General features: G+C 43.2%; 3 protein-coding genes across 7 annotated transcripts in view; 2 read left to right on the top strand and 1 right to left on the bottom strand.

Moving 5' to 3' along the window:
* LOC135484725 (homeobox protein OTX2-like) overlaps nt 1-10,711 on the top strand; it is a 39,629-nt gene extending 28,918 nt beyond the window's left edge. For 4 of the 5 annotated variants that reach the window (XM_064766379.1, XM_064766378.1, XM_064766377.1 and 1 more), the window contains 4 exons: nt 481-703; nt 2,814-2,843; nt 5,924-6,096; nt 8,174-10,711. In XM_064766379.1, the coding sequence (XP_064622449.1) occupies nt 571-703; nt 2,814-2,843; nt 5,924-6,096; nt 8,174-8,776 (939 nt within the window). In that variant the 5' untranslated portion in view covers nt 481-570 and the 3' untranslated portion in view covers nt 8,777-10,711. The remainder of the gene's footprint in view (nt 1-480; nt 704-2,813; nt 2,844-5,923; nt 6,097-8,173) is intronic. The other variant, XM_064766380.1, reaches the window with a different exon arrangement.
* A 1,176-nt stretch (nt 10,712-11,887) lies between these two features.
* Nucleotides 11,888-13,859, bottom strand: LOC135485129 (creatine kinase B-type-like). Its single transcript, XM_064766881.1, has 4 exons — nt 13,682-13,859; nt 12,888-13,347; nt 12,606-12,729; nt 11,888-12,265 (listed from the first exon to the last, which is right to left on the bottom strand). The coding sequence occupies exons 1-4, from the start codon at nt 13,857-13,859 to the stop codon at nt 11,888-11,890; spliced, it is 1,140 nt and encodes a 379-aa protein (XP_064622951.1).
* Nucleotides 13,860-14,446: 587 nt separating this feature from the next.
* Nucleotides 14,447-16,661, top strand: LOC135484950 (tRNA (adenine(58)-N(1))-methyltransferase catalytic subunit TRMT61A-like). The gene is made up of 4 exons (XM_064766659.1): nt 14,447-14,657; nt 14,951-15,153; nt 15,424-15,690; nt 15,965-16,661. The coding sequence occupies exons 1-4, from the start codon at nt 14,536-14,538 to the stop codon at nt 16,348-16,350; spliced, it is 978 nt and encodes a 325-aa protein (XP_064622729.1). The 5' UTR covers nt 14,447-14,535; the 3' UTR covers nt 16,351-16,661.
* Nucleotides 16,662-17,694: the final 1,033 nt, after the last annotated feature.

The raw sequence follows: 17,694 nt of genomic DNA, 5'->3' as shown, positions 1-17,694 counted from the left end.
CGGTATCGCCGAAACCCATCTGACCTGTCTTAACAAAATTTGAAATTATATCCCTTCAAACTGGTTGAGTTCCACTGTAAGCGATTCTAACAAACCTCTGAATGTTACAGTCACGTACCGATTTGAAACTTTCATTGCCTCAACCATATATACTGCCCGCGTCACCTCACCAAACTTTTTTGAAAATTAACGGACCACCCTGCAACTGACTCAGTTATTAGTCAATAATATATTCAGTGTTCAGGAAAAACAATGCCTCATTGTTGCCCTGTTCAAGTTCAACATAGATTGATTAATCATCAGTGACTTAAGTTTCTCAAAGGATTGAAAAATACGAGCGCATTGTAGTTTTTGGCTGAACACAAGGGTTGGTTGAACAGGGGAACTGTGTTCACATTTCTCCCAAATAACATATCCGTGTAAGTTGCGTAACTTTGTTTATCTAACTCGTTCTTTAGTTGTTTTACGTTCCCTTTACAGATTGGACTTGCCAGGACTCGTGTGCGTCAAAATTTCTATACGTGACAACATTTTCACTGGACTTATTCCCTTCGGACTATCACTATCACAATGACAAGCATGGCTTACCCACCGCCCGTCTCGGGAGGCGTCGGCAAAGGAGCACCCTACTCCGTCAACGGAATCAGTTTAGGATCGCCAAACGTGGACTCGTGTGTAATGCAAGCAGCCCTGAACTACCCAGGTAAGACCAGTTCATTTCGCTTCTTAAAAAAGCCTTTAATCCTTCATTCTACTTGTTCAAGTACTTAGAAGAGCTTATTCAAGTGACTGTTTCCGAATCCATTTCTTTTTGGATTAGTATGTTTGCTGTTGACTTATTAACAGATTAACTGATTCTCTCGCGTGCATTTCTAAACAAAATCAATAATATGTCAAATACTGGTGGTACTTTGCAATTATAATATTGCATCCTGCAATCATTCTCCAAGCATTCACCAATGCCCCAGATAGGCCTACAACGATGCCCTCAACTGACTCATCACGTTAATTCCTTTGTTGGATCAATGTCCCCAAGAAACCTTTTTCGGTCCTACATGTATCCTATGGCTTTTACCCGCCAATATCAAGAATTCAAAGATTGCTATAGTAATGGTGGACCTTGAGCACGAGCGCTGGCTTCTTCTGCTTGATGCTGCGTTGTAAAGAACGCCCGCGTGATGCACATATGAAGCAAATTTGGTGCTTCTTTTTATGATAAAAATGGCTTTGCATGAAGAAGTGTCATGTTGCTCCAAGCGAAAATTTGTTGGTTTCTCCAGAGAAGTTTTAACCGTTTGTTAAAACCTTCTTCTCTCAAGAGCATTTCTTTGACAAGAATCCTTCCAGCTAAAATATCGTCGGTCACGATTGTAGTATAATTTCGGATTCGGGGAGTCTTACGAGATGGATATGTCATCCACTTTGTCCAAGTATCATTGACACTCGGCCTAACCTTTTCTTCACCTCTTGTCTCCATGGGTCATAGGCCTTTCTTGTTTCTGAGCACCTAGCCAACCGTTCTCTCCTTAATGTTTATTCTACATCCGAGCAACAGTTTACGTCATACCAATGAATATACAAAATAGGCCTGCTGCAATCATATCAGCACATATCGCTCATCGAACACAGGAATAAACAACTTTGAGATAAGCATTGGTACTTGGTTGCCATCCTTGTTGTATTGGTCATCGATGTTACCATGGTGTTCTGGCATTCAATGGCCGAAGTCTCTAAACATCCTATGAAAAAGGAATAAAATTCTATATTTTTGAAACAAAACTCCCAAACAGGCCAACACTTAACTTGTCAAAGTCTGATAGTTGCCATAAACGTCAATATCGGGAACTCCTAAACAGGCCAACACTTGATTTGTCAAAGTCTGATAGTTGCCATAAACGTCAATACCGGGAACTCATAAACAGGCAATCACCTTAACGTGTAAAAGTCTGATAGTTGTCATCTCATCTCGTGACATTTTGCCCGAGTCAGTGGACTCAAACCCCGCAATGGTTATGTGAGCATTCCTAGTTTGTTGTTACTGTTTATTCATTCAATTCCCTGAGATTGGTAAATGGCTGAACAAAATGCTTGTGTGTGTTTTTCCAACTGGCTTCATGTTGACCGAGTGAACACAGAACAAGGCTCGGGCAATAGGCAAAGCGTAATGGAACTTAATTATTTTCTCAACGATTCACGCAAATAGTAGACAGGTTTTACATGGGAATTGCTGGGAAGAAAACATGTCCGGAAATACGCGTCTCCGACCCAAACTACGTTGGGGCGCATGTTCGAAGAATTCAACCCCCGGGGTCGAGGAAAAGAAAACATGGCAATAATTAATGCATGAATTTTAGCTTTTCATCGTGTTTTCACCCCCAATCTGCCAAAGCGGCCCGCGTGATTAGCCTTTGGGGCGACTGACACCAGTACCCCTTCGCGAACAAATTTCGAACAAACTCCATTTGATATTTGAAACACGCGAAATATCAAGAGCAATATTAAGGACCCTTTGTAGTTTGACTGTAGGTGGCGCCAGCTTACGGGATGGGGTTTTCTTTTCATCATCTGACAGGGTCTGGTGCCGGAGTCTATGTCAATATATCAAGTCTACTTTAATTTCCTTCTCTGTAGCAATGGAACACACGAATATAAGAACAAGACACACCAATATTGAAATAGTATTTTCATTTTACAATAAAACTGACACTTGTTGTACATTGTTTTTTTCTCTCTTTCGACCAAATAACACACTCCACCTTCTTGACTTCTTATTTTAACTGTATACTTATCAACGGGGCCATTTTATCTTACAGGTTGGTACACGCTAGAGTCGAAAAATTCATGTAAGTACACTATATACACAGTGACTATTCACTACCCTTATCAGTTGAGAAACGTAAACAAACATGGCGGACACAAACAAACATGGCGTCACAATATCGTGACCACATTACGTAATAAAATTGGAATTTTCTCAATATGGAAATTCAGATTTTTCCTACGTAATTTTGAGGGGGTTGTGGTTATAATTTTGCATGTGCATGTTACGGGTCTGTCTTAGATCTACCTTATCTCTGATAGACCTTCGTGAATTCGGGATACCAATTAGATGACAAAAGTTATGGAATTTTGGCATGATCGGTCACGTTTTAAATGACGTAATCAAGAAATTAATTATCATTTGTATCATGAATTCTAAATAACTTATTCATTGATAATATTGCATGTCCACGTCCCGGCCTACGTCTTTTTTTCGGAACATCTCAGGATAGTTTTTGGAATTAGTCACCGAACGGGACTTTAACTCCAGGTGGCACCTGGTGTTTTTGTTTGAAGCCAAATGGTCCGGTGGTGGGTTCTCATAATTATGTGGTTGGGTGTGGCCAGTGCCATTCGCCACACGTTGCTATGAACAGAAAGTACTTACGAAACAGTGTTTTGGATATAACGCTAAAATAGTGAGAACAAAAATTCTGACCGATCCATCAGTTTAGTCACTCAAAAATGAAAATTGGGCGATACATTGTACACTTGTCCCATATGCACAGATGCCACTGTGTATATAGCTGTACATTTACTCTTTTATATTTGGCTAATCAAAGTTGTTTCTACTTTATCTGTTTGTGTGAGTTAATGCCCTGTCCACGTAGTATTAAAACGCTTTTTCTTACCCTACTTTCTATTTAACAAATTAGAACGCAAAATGAGTTGCTCTCATAACGTATTCAACATTTCATTAACCTGCCGTCACAGTTTGATAACAAGTGATTTCAGTTTTTAAATTGACCCACGCTGGTCTTTCTGATATAGGGGGTCATCTTATGAGAATAACACCCAGAATAACGATCAAATCCCGGTGTAATAGTTATACGTGTCCTATGATAAAGTGTCCCGAGGACAATATATTTTCAAATGTTTAATCTCTGAAGTTTTGAAAATCATAGATCTCTGAATAACCATACCATTATCCGTCATCTTACAATATTCTAGAAATGGACACCAGGGGGCATTTAAACTGCTACGCCGGCTTGGCACGGCCCGTGCCTCATTAACTAACCCCTAACTACTCGTATCTCCCACAGAGAATGAAACAACCGAGCTGTGAAAAACATACCTAATTGTCAAATTTTATTATGAAATTGGCTAATATTCTTCTCACACCTCCGGCGATATCTATACGTACTGTTTGCTTATTTGTCCTGTTTGTTTTTCGCTGACCCTTCTATACAATTACCTTGGCTAATATTCTCACCAAAATGTTAGTCCCTTTTTGTTTTGCTTATTTCATGATTGATTGTTATTGATCAAATGGTTCAGAAAGCAAACTTGGATCACATCGACACCTTATCAATTCCCATGATCCAGTGATGCAGGGTTGCTGCGGTTTTTACGAGAGCCATCCAAAATACACTTTCTTGTGTACAGTCAAGACGCAATGACGTATCTGGTCAGAGTTTGAAATAACAATACAATATTTAAACGGTCAGCAAAGTAATTCAGTTAGTGGCAATATGCCATTTTCGTCCTCATTGACTTATTTTGACAAACAAATAGTTGGGTATCCCCGTTCTTGTGCCCCTTCTATTCCATTCGGTCGACCTGCGGCAAAGGTCTGCACAGAGACACACTGGGTGGCTCCCCTCAGTGACTTCCCAGGCGCATCTGATTGGTTTGGACCAAGAAAACCCACATAAAAATTACCCCAATTGCTCCCTTGGGGTAAGATACAATTAAGACACATTGACTCATCCTTGTGATGCAACTCCGACCGAATTGTTAACAGGAAATATTTGGCAATCTTTTACGCGGTCATTTAGGTGCTTCAGCCCTTTGGCAGGTCCGCCGGGCAGATAGACAATGATATAATGTATACACTTGACACCTCAGTGGGGCCTGTCGAGAGAATGTTGTCATTGAGGACACTTCGTCCCTCTTGCAGAGATCCCTCTTTTAGCGACAATTTGCACACGGAAACATAGCTTTTTCGTAACATTAAGAATTGTTGCTGTTGTTGTGATGGTCGTCGATAGCATGGCAACTGAAGCCGTCTGCCAAACGAACTCTTCTGTGGTCACAACCAGAGACAACATACCGGTAATAGAAAGACAATGTCTTAAATACAGTATGTAAAGGAATTGAAATTTGATGACCAATCTTTCAAGCGAGACCAGAAAATCGAAATGGCAAACTTTATGAAAACGATTTCTAGTTACGTCCCAACTGACAAGAGTGTTGCTTCAAATAGATATGTAAGCGCCAACGCCAGAACACGCGAAACCTTCTCTCTCATTTCGAGTTTCCTATAACCTTTTGGCAGACTTGGTCTCCACCCAAAAGGTTAAAGTGGCAATGAATTCACTGAGTATGATTATCCGAAATCTTTACGGAAGGAGCGACCAATATGGTGTTCCCATGTCTTGCCTTGTCTCGCCGTGCCACCATTGGGCGATCAATCACGCCATAAGGCTGCACACACAGGCCGACCATGTCTATTCAGTTCATACATCACTCCATTTATTGCCACTAATCCCCAATTCAGCATTCTATTGATCAAGGCGATATCGATTGATTAATTCTGTCGAAGGTCTCGGCAAATTAAAATATGTTGTTTCCTGCCGCTTACTGTTTATCAAGGGAGGAGACGACAGCCATGACAGGGCGGAGACTGCACGCGACTTGTTCAAAACGTGCTGACGTTTGTCTCATTTTGTTCAAGAAGTGATGACGTTGGTCTCATTTTGTTAAGAAGTATTGACGTTTGTCACGTTTTGAAGTAATCAACAGCATGAGCCCCAAACTTCGTATACAGACAATCTTCCCTTTTCAGCCCTTTTTGTTGCAGCGTATCCATCACTCATCTGCCTCAAACTCTCCTGATCACCTGTCAACTTGCCTAACCATATCCTCTCATCCTATTTTGCAGTTACGCCCAACTTTCCTGCCAACACACCAAGAAAACAGAGACGAGAACGAACCACATTTACCCGCGCTCAGTTGGACATCTTAGAATCGTTATTCCAGAAGACGAGATATCCTGATATATTCATGAGAGAAGAGGTAGCCCTAAAGATAAACTTACCAGAATCCAGAGTGCAGGTAAATATCTCAAAAATATCGTATTAAAAGTGTACAGTTGTAAAACTAGTCAAGAAGCAGAGAGCAATCACCTTTAAACAAAGTACTTAGGTCAGTTTTCGGAAAAAGGACTGGGGAGGTTGTGGTCCCTCAAGAATGGCCCTGCCAGTGGCTTTCAAATGAATGCCAGCATCTGATTAGTCCGGCAAAGTTTACGGCAACGTTGCTGAAAAATGACTTTGCCGAACTGATGTGGCAGGGCTCTCATGATCGCCATACCTTATACATTTGAATGTTTGGCTTGTTCGCCATGAAAGTCACGATTGTCATAGCAAAATATTGCCGTGTAGCTGCTCCCACAGCGGCGCCAAAGTCTTCCCAAAAGATCTCTACAATTATCGTTCGAAGGCAATAAGGTGACAAAAAAGCTCCCGTTAAATCGGTTTATTTTATTTTAACGGGATTAACGTAGAATCATGGTATGTCCTCGCTTTCCTCAATGAAAATTAGGCTTAATCCGAGGATTTTCTGCTCATCGTTTTAGCCTTGCTTTGTCTTGTTATTGGCTTAGCCAACATGCTGACAGTCTTTCTGTGGTGGCGTTACCCGTGGATGTCCCAAGAGAATTGTCAGGCCCCTCGACCCTTTCCTTGTCGTGGAATGTTGCCTGGACGTGTAGGGGTAACTCAGTGCGGCCAAGTGACCGTGCATACAGGATAACTTACGTCTAATTGAACGAAAATTGCCCTGCAGGGACAGTTGTTTTTATGACCATTTTTACGATGTCAAAGTCTTTGCAATTCCCAGACCGAGACTTTCTGGTTGGCTGTGATGAGCTCGCCCAACCAGCGACGACGAAAGCCCGTCTGCTGTCGTTCGGACTCGTGCTTTGTTGGCAATCACATCATGTGTCTTCCAAAACAGTAGCCGGACTCAAACTCTTAACTATTTATGCATTGGTTTTCAAATGTAAGCTTTACAGCAATATTCCAAATTGTAATTCTATTAACTTTGAGATTACGGGATTCATTTTATCCCTAAAGATATCCCGATTATATGGTTTTGTACACCACGACTAAGCCTTGATTGGTGTGACAAAAAGCTTACTGCAGGCGATTGCGGAAAGTTATGGGGGAGGGGATTTACTGTATCATTAACCGGACAAATCTGGCCCAAGATTTTCGCCCAGAATCTTCCAGTTTGGTGTGCAGAAAGGCGTGGAAAGTTCTTATGGGGTGTTGTCGACCTCGAGTTAGAACTTTGGTTCGTACACACCGAATGACACCTGCTTGTCCACACATGAAATATGCACTTTGGTAAAGTGTTATCGAAAAAACTACATAAGACCATTGTTGGTTTTGTGGAATATTTACGCTGTTGTCCCCAGTTGCACAACTTATCGCATCGCTATCACCGGTATCATTCGGTCTTGGTGATTGTGCCTGATAGCCGACGACCGTCCGGTTTCTCACCATGTCAACTGAGAGTGACAGGTGCCGAATATGGCAGGACTGGTATATCTCTGATTTTCTAGTATTTGACATCAGAGCCGTTCCTTGACGTTGCGTAATATGCCATTTGTCTCAATCAGATGGTGTTACTATGTCATGGCAAAAGCTCTCTTGAAATCGGCTGACCGACGTTTCAGCACCTTTCAACGTCACCGTCAAATGAGATCACGGAAATGAATAACCAAGAACAACGCGTTTGTTGTTCGGCGGTATCATCGCCGCTTGTTCCTTGTTGGAACCGCGTCACCAGATACGATAAGAGGGTTCTAAAAGCTTGTATCGGATATTTTCACCAGGGAGGCTTCAGTTACATTTCTATCACTCCTCCACCAACACTGCCCAAAGGAACATTTCCCTTCGGCGAGCCTCAACCCTCATGACACGGGAAACCAATAGGACATCTCAGTGTCATCTGGCCCGATTTTGGTCCCTGCTTCATGGCATTATCGTTGACTGGTGGAAAGGTTGAGCAGCTTTGTCGACGCTACGCTGCCTTGGCCGAATCCCCTATACGCCCGAAGATGCATTCTTTCTCTGCATGTAGTTCTTCTCATATTATAATGTCGCCTTCATCTTTTTCTTTTAAGGTCTGGTTCAAAAATCGTCGTGCCAAATGCCGTCAGCAACAAAAGGCTCAGGATTCCGGCAAGCCCGCCACTTCACCCACGAACGGCCAGCAATCTACTACCGCACCGGCCTCCCGTCCCATCAAGAAGAGCAAAAGCCCACCCCCACCCAGCTCATCGCCGACGGGATCTTATAAGTCAGCAGGAACGCCAACTTACCCAACGTCGAATTGCGGAATACCTAACGGGAATGCCTCTACGCCGATCTGGAGCCCCGCGTCCATGACGCCTATAAACAACATGAATTCTTCCGAGTACATGCAGAGAGCTTCTTACGCAATGTCGAACAGTCAGTCAGGCTACACTGCACAAAGTGGTTATGGACCTTCATCATACTGTTGCAATATGGACTATTTCCCCGCTCAAATGCAGTGGCCAGGCGTTGTTAGCGGCGGCCAAGTTCCCACCACGACACATTCGAGTCACAGCGGATCCTACACACCTCTTAGCAGCGCGCAGTGTCTAAGCCGATCAAATACATCATCAGGAGAATGCTACGATTATAAGGACAATGCCATGGCAGGCTCTGCCTGGACTCAAAACTACAAATACTGCGAAATCTAAAAAGGAAATATAAAAAAGACTATATTTTATTGGCATTCCAGGAGCAAATCCGTTCAGTAACAAGTTGACTTTGTCTCCGCCAGGCGGCTATGGATCAAAAAGGACCTGCGCCGTCTGGCGGGTGCAAAGAAACCATCAATCACAAGAGCCATTCTGTAAGGGACTCCTTTCTTTATCAGTCACCTGTTACTATTCCTTGTTTATCATTTACACTGCATTCCTTTTTGATCGGGTCACGTTGTCACAAATTAGTTAATTAAAAAAAGTTTTGTGCGTTTGGCCATCCTGAAGAAATCAGGGGTTAATGTTCGCTTCTCCGGCCCTCAAGATGGTGTTGGGAGGCTCGTGCTGAACCGATTAGTTTCCTAAATCATGAACTGAATTGCCATGTTTCTAACAGGCTTTAATATCGAATCCACAAATTTAATGTTATGAGAGAGATAAAGCTGGAATGGGTACGTTGTTAAACCTATGTTTGGTTGTGGAGTTAGTTCGGGCATATCGGTGTATTGTATTTGCCAGGTTTGAATTTCTGGATTTGATATGAACGTTTTTAAGACAATCATCAATTAGAATGCATCATTTGGAAAATCATTACCATACCAATCTTCGACGTTTTGGGAAATAGATGTACGCATTTGTAGAGTTCCTGGCATTTCATCAACAATAATTAAGCGAACGTGCAGATACTGATTTATTGAGAAGTTTGTAGTCGTTTGCAAACAAACCCTGGATTTTGGCAAACCTTGATGTGGTTGTTTTTTTCATAGTTTTGATTACTGGGAGGAAAATTGAATACATGAATTTATCGACGGATTAGCTCCATGGCTATTAATTAATTTTGTACATTGATTTAATTATAAATTATTTTGAAGGATCTATGTGTATGTATGTTGAAAATCAGGGAAGCGATTGTACAGCCGTGTGTGTTGTCTAAGTGATGCTATATTATGATTTAAACAAGTCATGAAGAACCGAGTGGACGTAGGTGAGGAGGAAAGTTCCCAGGGCGAGTATGACGTCATCAGGCTTGATCATGTGATCATTTCCCTGATGTGTGTTACGCCATGACACCATCTCCGTTCATCAGGTTAGAAGTATATTTTACTGGAGGAAAACGGCCATAGAATAGACTATAGAACCGAATAGGATTTTTAGGAATAAGGTTAGCTTTATGAACCAATTCAAGGAAGATTTATTTGTTGTTCATATGGGAACTCCATGCGAACCACGTTGAAAAAACTGGAAAAAAACTTCCAAATGGTTGCCAAATGCAAGTACATGTAATAGTAAGGTTGCTATCACTAGAAGCGATGAAACTGTATAGGATCAAAACCTTCCTATTGAAGTTCCCCTTCGTATGTTCTCCTTGGTTCTTCTAGTCAGACCCAGAGCCTTTAAAATCTAACTGTACTTCTTAGCTGTATTGTGCGACGTGTTTGGTTCACTAATATTCTAGCGTTCGAATAGAATGATGGTCAATTTTTTCCAAACTCTTAGCTGTCACTGGTCATTTAAAGAAAAAAGCATTCTTTGTGTATATTATGCTTGACGTACACTCTCGAAAAGCTCCTGTTGAAGAATGTAATATCCTAGCTGCCCTGAGACGAAAGTTCTGTCCTCCTTTTTGAGAGTTATTTTTCACAAGATGGCGCCGGGTCACTTTGTCTCGTAAATTTAGCAGTAGATCCTCTAACATTGTATACCTGTAAACAAACCCCCTGCCTTATTCACCCCAGTGTGTATGATATCTAACTATGGCCGTTCGGCGCGAATGTAAAGTATATTTTCCATTTTGTAAAATGCATTTGATTTGTTTCACGAATAATTTAATGCTGCACCGTCGAGTGACGTGTATTGCACCGAGTTGTCAATAACGGAGACTCGACCACCTAGGAGTATTAATAAATTCGTTTTTGATAATATTTCCACTTATTTTGAATTCTTTATTGCTTCTTTTGGCGGCTTTGACTGACTTAAGATGCCGGTGTGAAAATATAAATGTCGAAGGATCTCTGAGGTATTGACGGCAGAAACATACCTTAATCCGTTACCATACAACAGGAAATGACACTTTCCAGATGGGATATTTTACACTGTTACGCCGGTCATCAATGATCACAGGACTCGATCAAATCTTGACACAGATGGCTCCGAGATCACTTTGGTCCCTTTCACTAATACTAGTGACTGTGAGATTGGACTAATTGTCGGGGGGGGGGGGGGGGGGGTTAAGATGGATAGTAACATCTTGCTCTTACCAGCGCTCTGACTCCTACCATGTTCTGTCGAACCCACGACTGGAAACTTGAGCCCAGCGTCCGTCAGCAGTAATATAACGTTTACGTCTAGTCCAAACGCTTCTATCGAAATCTTGTCCATCCGGTGTATCGGGTACGGTGTTACAATAGATAAAAAGTCGTTCTGCCGATGTGGGACGAAGGTGCATAGAAATCAAAGACTGCCGGGGAAGTTCCCGAGGTTGTGCCAGGGCTTACAATAGGCCCCATCGAAGCCTGTCTGAAGGAATCGATACCAAGCTTGGGCTAAATGACAGCTCTGGTATGTTTTGACTCGCGGAAAATGTCATAATTTGGATAGGGAGAACTGTCTATCAGATGTGACTCTCTTGCTCCTGTGTCCTTCTACTAGTATAGCCTTGAGTTCGATGATGGCAGACGATTGACAAAGACTAGTAACACACGCTTAGTATACGGCCAGGTGTTTCCCTTACCAAAAACCACTATCTGTTTGGTAAACCTCCGTTGCATCGAGCAAGGTATAAGTATCGCAGCTCCTTGTCCAGAAGAATCCTCGCAAGGACTCAATTGGGGACGTATTTTCACATCAGAACCGAAGCGCCATCTTCGATAACGGCATTGAACTGGGAAACGTTTCCAACGACGTTTTGACCACACGTGGCGCAGAGCAGGCTAACGTCAGCGCTGGACGCAATCGATGACTCAACAAAATGAACAGAAAAAAGTACAGAATTGTAAAATTTTCCTTTATTGAATTGTGGAACCCATTCTAGGGGTGTGTGTACAGTAAACGAATCTGGCTATGAACTTATGGTTATGATACAGATTAGAAGCAGCGTGACCACGATGCCTATTTCTTCTTCTCTTTTGGGATGAGGTCATCGATGGGCTTGCCCGCCTCAAGACGCTTTTCCATCTCGACAAGGAGCTTGACCCCGTCCACTACGAACTGGACCAATTCAACCTCCGAGAAACCAAGACGATCTGCGTTTGAGAGATCGAAGATGCCTCCCTGTGCGGCGGTGTCAACGCCACCGGTGCCACGCTTCTGGAGACGAAGCTTGTCCAAGATGTCGTCGAAGCGCTTCTCGTCTGCGCTGACCTTGGGGATCCGTACGTGCACGCCGGCGCGGAGACCAGTGCCCAGGTTGCTCGGGCACGTCAGCACATAACCGAGATGCTCGTTCCACATGTACTCTGCTCCTTTCTTCTTCATGCACTCTTCGACCTAAGCGTGAAAGTTAGAGCATAGTGTAAGGATTGAGCAGCTTCAACAGCTTCAATAAGTAGCCTTTCAAGGAGCCTCGACTGCAGCGCTTGTATTTTCTCTTGACGCGGCCGCGTCGTCGTAGAGAGGTTCAGCCCGCTTTTGATCTGAGAACGAGATGATGTTTTTCTTCGGCTGACGTCATCAAGTCAAGTTGATTCCTTCGTATATTGTTTTTAGGCATATATACTTTACATTGACACCCTGTTTCATTGTCTTTATCAACAGACTGAGACAACGCATGATATCCGTCGTCAAAATGCCCGTATTAGAAAATAACCCATTCGAAGTGACCACTGACCTTGTTCAAACCGTCGCAGAACCTCGTGAAGACCTTCTTCATGTTTCCACTCTTTTCCATGGAAATGACACGGGTGTGGTCCTCCTCGTTTACCCAGACGAGGAAGTTCTTGTCCTTGTTGTGCCTGAAAACATGACCACATTGTCATTACAAGCGATGAGAACGTTTGGTACTGCTATCAGTTTCCAGCAGAGGTAGCTCTAACAGAAGGCATTGCGCGCAAGTTCATGTACTGTTGTCTCTCGTTCTACGGGTGGTTGTCCACCAGTGAATGCTACCTACCAGATTCCTCGCCCGTCGGGCCAGTCCCTTGCCATCCCAGCGCACGTTAGGAGTGGGGACACTGGTTTGTCAAAGAGGAAATGATCTTCGATCAGCTTGTCCTGGTCTGCCTCGGACATGGTGGACAGTGGGAAGTAGGTACCGCTGAATTCTCCATCAAGCTGGTTGAGAGCGTCAGTAACAATCTTCTCCACCTTGCGTCTCTCGGAGCGGGAGCACCAGGGCGGTAAGCAGATTCCTTTGATGCTACGACCAGTGCGGACACGGCTGCTCAAGACGTAGGCCGGGTCCAGGTCATCACCTCCCTTCAGGTTGGCGGGGTTAAGATCGGTCTTGTGTTTGGCGTCCTTCGCGTAGCCACCGTGACGGCCATCGATGACGGGGTCGAACAGATCAGCGAATACTTCGTACGTTTCTTCGTCACCAGCAACACATCCCACGGTATAAATGAAGGGGTGGCCTGGGGCAAAAATTAGGTGGTGATTAATTGTAACAACGTCATTCATCCTAACCAAGGCCTAACCTCAGAGGTTGTGCATAACATAATCATCCTTTGTTCCCAGGGCATTCTATCCCAGGACATATTTTTCAACCTACACCGGACCGGGCCGGTTGTTCACTCGTAAACCTAAACATACACGCCGGACGCAGTGGACGGCCTCGTCGTGTTGCCCGGTACAGGAAGGACGATCAGGATGACGAAATGGACGGCATCGAAGTCTAAACTATAATCACCACAATGGAGATGACGCCCAGTTTTCTCTGAACAACCTGGCTCATACTATAAATTTTACCTGGGTTATCAACACCAGTCTGAATAGCCGCGTCGATCGAGAACCCACTTGGTGTGGTTTTGTCCCGGAGTTTGGCGTAGATCTCTGGCGTCAGGCATTGGGCCATCCAGTTGTTATGCTTCGTCAGGTCGGGAAAGTCCGCCTCTGTGGGGTAATTCTTCTGTAGTTTGTTGGCCATCTTTTTGGAAAAAAGTATTTCAAAATTAACGAACTATTTTCCAGACTTTTTCCCCAACGTAGGCCTATGCTTCCACAGTTTCAACTCTCCGGACGGTATCACTATCAGGAACCTAAATATCGACTTTAACTGAATAAAGTGCGCCGGTCAAATGCGTCGTCCGCGTGGATGATCATTATCACTGTTTAACTGACTTTTATTCAGTTTTGCAAAAGCATGTGCCGAAGACTGGATAACCCTGACACTGACACGGCCAAAGACAGACAGCGGTTGTGACTGCGTCTGCGAGTGCGAGGGTCCTGGTCAGTACCGCAGCAACCGCCCATGCTCCCCACGTGTTGCTCCCGGGCCGCCCCCATTCATTCGAACATTTCAGAGCAAGGCTTGCGAAGACAATAATCAAAATTACCTTTTCCAACGGTTTCGTGGGACGGGAGGAAAGAAATCGAGAAAGGGTTGAATTTGTTCGGGTTGTTCTTTTATGCGTCGACGTAACGCTCAACGTCAGACGTCGGCCTCTGTTAGCACGTGCTATTGTTGACTTACAAAGCGCGCCACCATTTGGAAATACTTAAAACCAAATCCAACATGGCAGCCTCCACGAAATGAAAAATCTGCACGTTTTTCTTTGAAATATCGAATAAAAACAACTGTTTAAGGACTGTTAATCGTTGAAATGAGTTTCAGGGTATACCAGGATCGTACTAAAGTTGATGACACTGTCATTTTGTATCTAAAATACCACTATATGATGCCCCTTAAATTGCAAGCCGGTGGAGTTCATCAAACTTGTTATGGGTATGTACTCTATGTACATGATGTATGGACGTGTACGTACACCAACATGGACATCTACGACTGTATGTGCTTTTGTTGGACACTGCCAAACTACCAAATACCATTACTTTAAATCAGCTTTTCAGTTTTTGCAATGAGCTGGACACTGTCAGAGCAGAGTTGGACTTCAAATACCATGTCCATGGCAAATGGCATTGCCCTTTTATTCAAATTGTGCTGTCCGCACCACAGTTGGTAGTTTTCTAAGTTGAAAAAGTTCAACAAATTTCATTCTTTTTCATCTTCAATTCCAGGGCTCTGAGACATGATGATGTCATTGGGAAAAGATTTGGTAGTAAAATTCCTTGCAGTAAAGGCTATCTGTATGTGTTGCATCCAACTGCTGAGCTGTGGACAGTGAATCTGCCTCATCGTACTCAGATCTTGTATACTCCTGATATAAGTATGGTGCTGTTCCAGTTAGACCTGCAGCCAGGGTCAGTGGTGGTCGAATCTGGTAAGTTTTTGTTGTTTGTTGAAAAAAGGTCTCAGTCAATTGGGGTCCCACTAATGACTGACCATGACTAGAAAGGAGCCAGATATGTTACATAACTCCATTCAAGAAGCCAGAGATGATGATGATGATCTTTTGCATTCGTCTGTTCAAAGTTTTAGTGACCAAATTCATCGATGTGCGCTTGGTCCTTATATTTTGAAAATACTACCAGGGCTGGACCTCAATTTTATACCAAGCAGTTGATATGTTTGTGTTCTTGACATTGTCTAGGTACTGGTAGTGGTTCTCTGTCCCACGCTATCATCCGGACAATTGCCCCAAAGGGACACCTATACACATTTGATTTCCATGAGCAGCGAGTTGAAAAGATCAAGCAGGAATTCAAAGAGCATGATGTGGGAGACCTGGCGACAGTTCGACAGCGGGATGTCTGCAGCGACGGATTTGACCTGGAGGACGTTGCAGATGCAGTGTTTCTTGATCTTCCGAAGCCATGGCTTGCAATTCCATCTGCCAAGAAAAGTATGAAACCTAGTGGTAGGTATTATCTCTGCTGTGTGTATATATGTGTATATATTTGAATAGTAAGACTGGTCAGACAAGCACAACAACTCCTTGGAGAATCAGTACACCAGCTTGCCAAGAAACAGGCAGGCATTCCATCTTGCTGAGGTGGCCTGTTCCGGGACAGGAGAAGGTTTTTCACTAATGTTGGAAAAATTGTCTTGTTGCCGTGTTTTCAGTGAAATAACGTGATCATCGGGTAATGATACATTTTCTTGTAAATTTTTTCTGTATTTTTGTCCTTCAGGGGGAAGAATCTGTTGTTTCTCACCGTGTATAGAGCAAGTACAAAATACCTGTGAAGAATTGAATAATAATGGATTCACAGATCTCTCTACGATGGAGTGCCTGCTGCGTGTTTTTGATCCGCGGGCTATCAATCTCCCGATTGCTGACATTGGTGACAAAGGTTCCGCGGATACCAACAGCCAGGATAAAAAAATGCAGAAAGTGAAGGAAACAGATGACAAAATGGAGAAAAAAGACAGTAAAAATGCCAGGGGTAAAAATGATTTTAGGGATAGGCCTGGTAGAGACTTTGGACCTTGCTATTCGTTCACTACAGCTGCACCCCCAGAGAAAATGCCTGGACACACAGGGTATCTGACATTTGCCTCTTTGCCTCCAGTATGAACATTTTGACAAGGGTCATGACCGATGTATGGTCATCCCCAGCAAAATCACTGCCAGTAAAAAGAAGTCCTCACTAAAGCCCACCGCAGACAAGCAATGTTTAGTGCAGCAACATTTGTCATGGTTGTCCAATATCCATGTCGGCCAAGGTGCCTGAGACAGGGATTGGTCATTGCTCCTTGGCATACATGTAGGGCATCACCTACATCAAGAATGAGTAAAGAGTGGTCTTCATTGATTCTTCACTACATGTTTATTCAATTTCAATTCATGTTATCATATGATTTCTGTCATTAAAGGGTTAATTTGTATTTGTGTATTCTTGTGGATCATGTGGAAGAGCTTAATTGTCCATCTACATTGTTATATATCAAGTACAACATTTCATCATATATGGTCTGATTGTGACACATTTAAAGGCAACCTCACGAAAATTTCATTCATTGGCAAAGTTTATGCAGAAACCTCCTTCACTAGCATTATTTTAAACTAAATCCTGTTCATAGTCTTGGCTCCCAAGCTGTCCTCGGTATTCACTCTACTTTGGTTTGATTGTGACTCTGTCTGTTGAACATCTTGGCTACCCAACTGTCCTCAGCATTCACCCAACCCTGGTCAGATTGTGACTCTTGTCCATTGAACGAATTGGCTCCCAAAGTGTCCTCAGTATTCACTCAACTATGGTCAGATTGTGACTCTGTCCATTAAAAGTTTTGGCTCCCAAGCTGTCCTCAGTATTCACTCTACTTTGGTGTGATTGTGACTCTGTCCATTAAACACTGTGGCTACCAAACTGTCGTCGGCATTCACCCAACCCTGGTCAGATTGTGACTTTGTCCATTGAACGACTTGGCTCCCAAAGTGTCCTCAGTATTCACTCAACTATGGTCAGATTGTGACTCTGTCCATTGAAAGTATTGGCTCCCAAACTGTCCTCAGTATTCACTCCTCTCAGGTCTGATTGTGACGTTGTCCATGGTACATCTTGGCTACCCAATTGTCCTTGATTTTCACTTCACTCTGGTCTGATTGAGAGAATGTCCATGGAACGTCTTGACTTACAAACTGTCTTCTGTCTCTCGGAGGACAGTTTTGGAACCAACATCTTCATGGACAATGACGAATATTGAGGACAATCGGAGACAGAAGACAATGTCACCATAAGACCAGAGTGGAGCGATGAAACGGTCAGATTGTGACATTGTCAATGGTATGTCTTGGTTCCCCAACTGTCTCATGAAGCACTCCACTCTGATCTGATTGTAACATTGCTTGTTGAATGTGGACAATGTTATTGTCAAACCAGATTGGGACGATTACTGCATGAGGACAGTTTAGGAGCGA

The sequence above is a fragment of the Lineus longissimus genome, chromosome 3 (genome assembly GCF_910592395.1).
Source record: "Lineus longissimus chromosome 3, tnLinLong1.2, whole genome shotgun sequence".
NCBI lineage: Eukaryota > Metazoa > Nemertea > Pilidiophora > Heteronemertea > Lineidae > Lineus > Lineus longissimus.
This window is presented reverse-complemented; position numbering and strand designations above follow the sequence as displayed.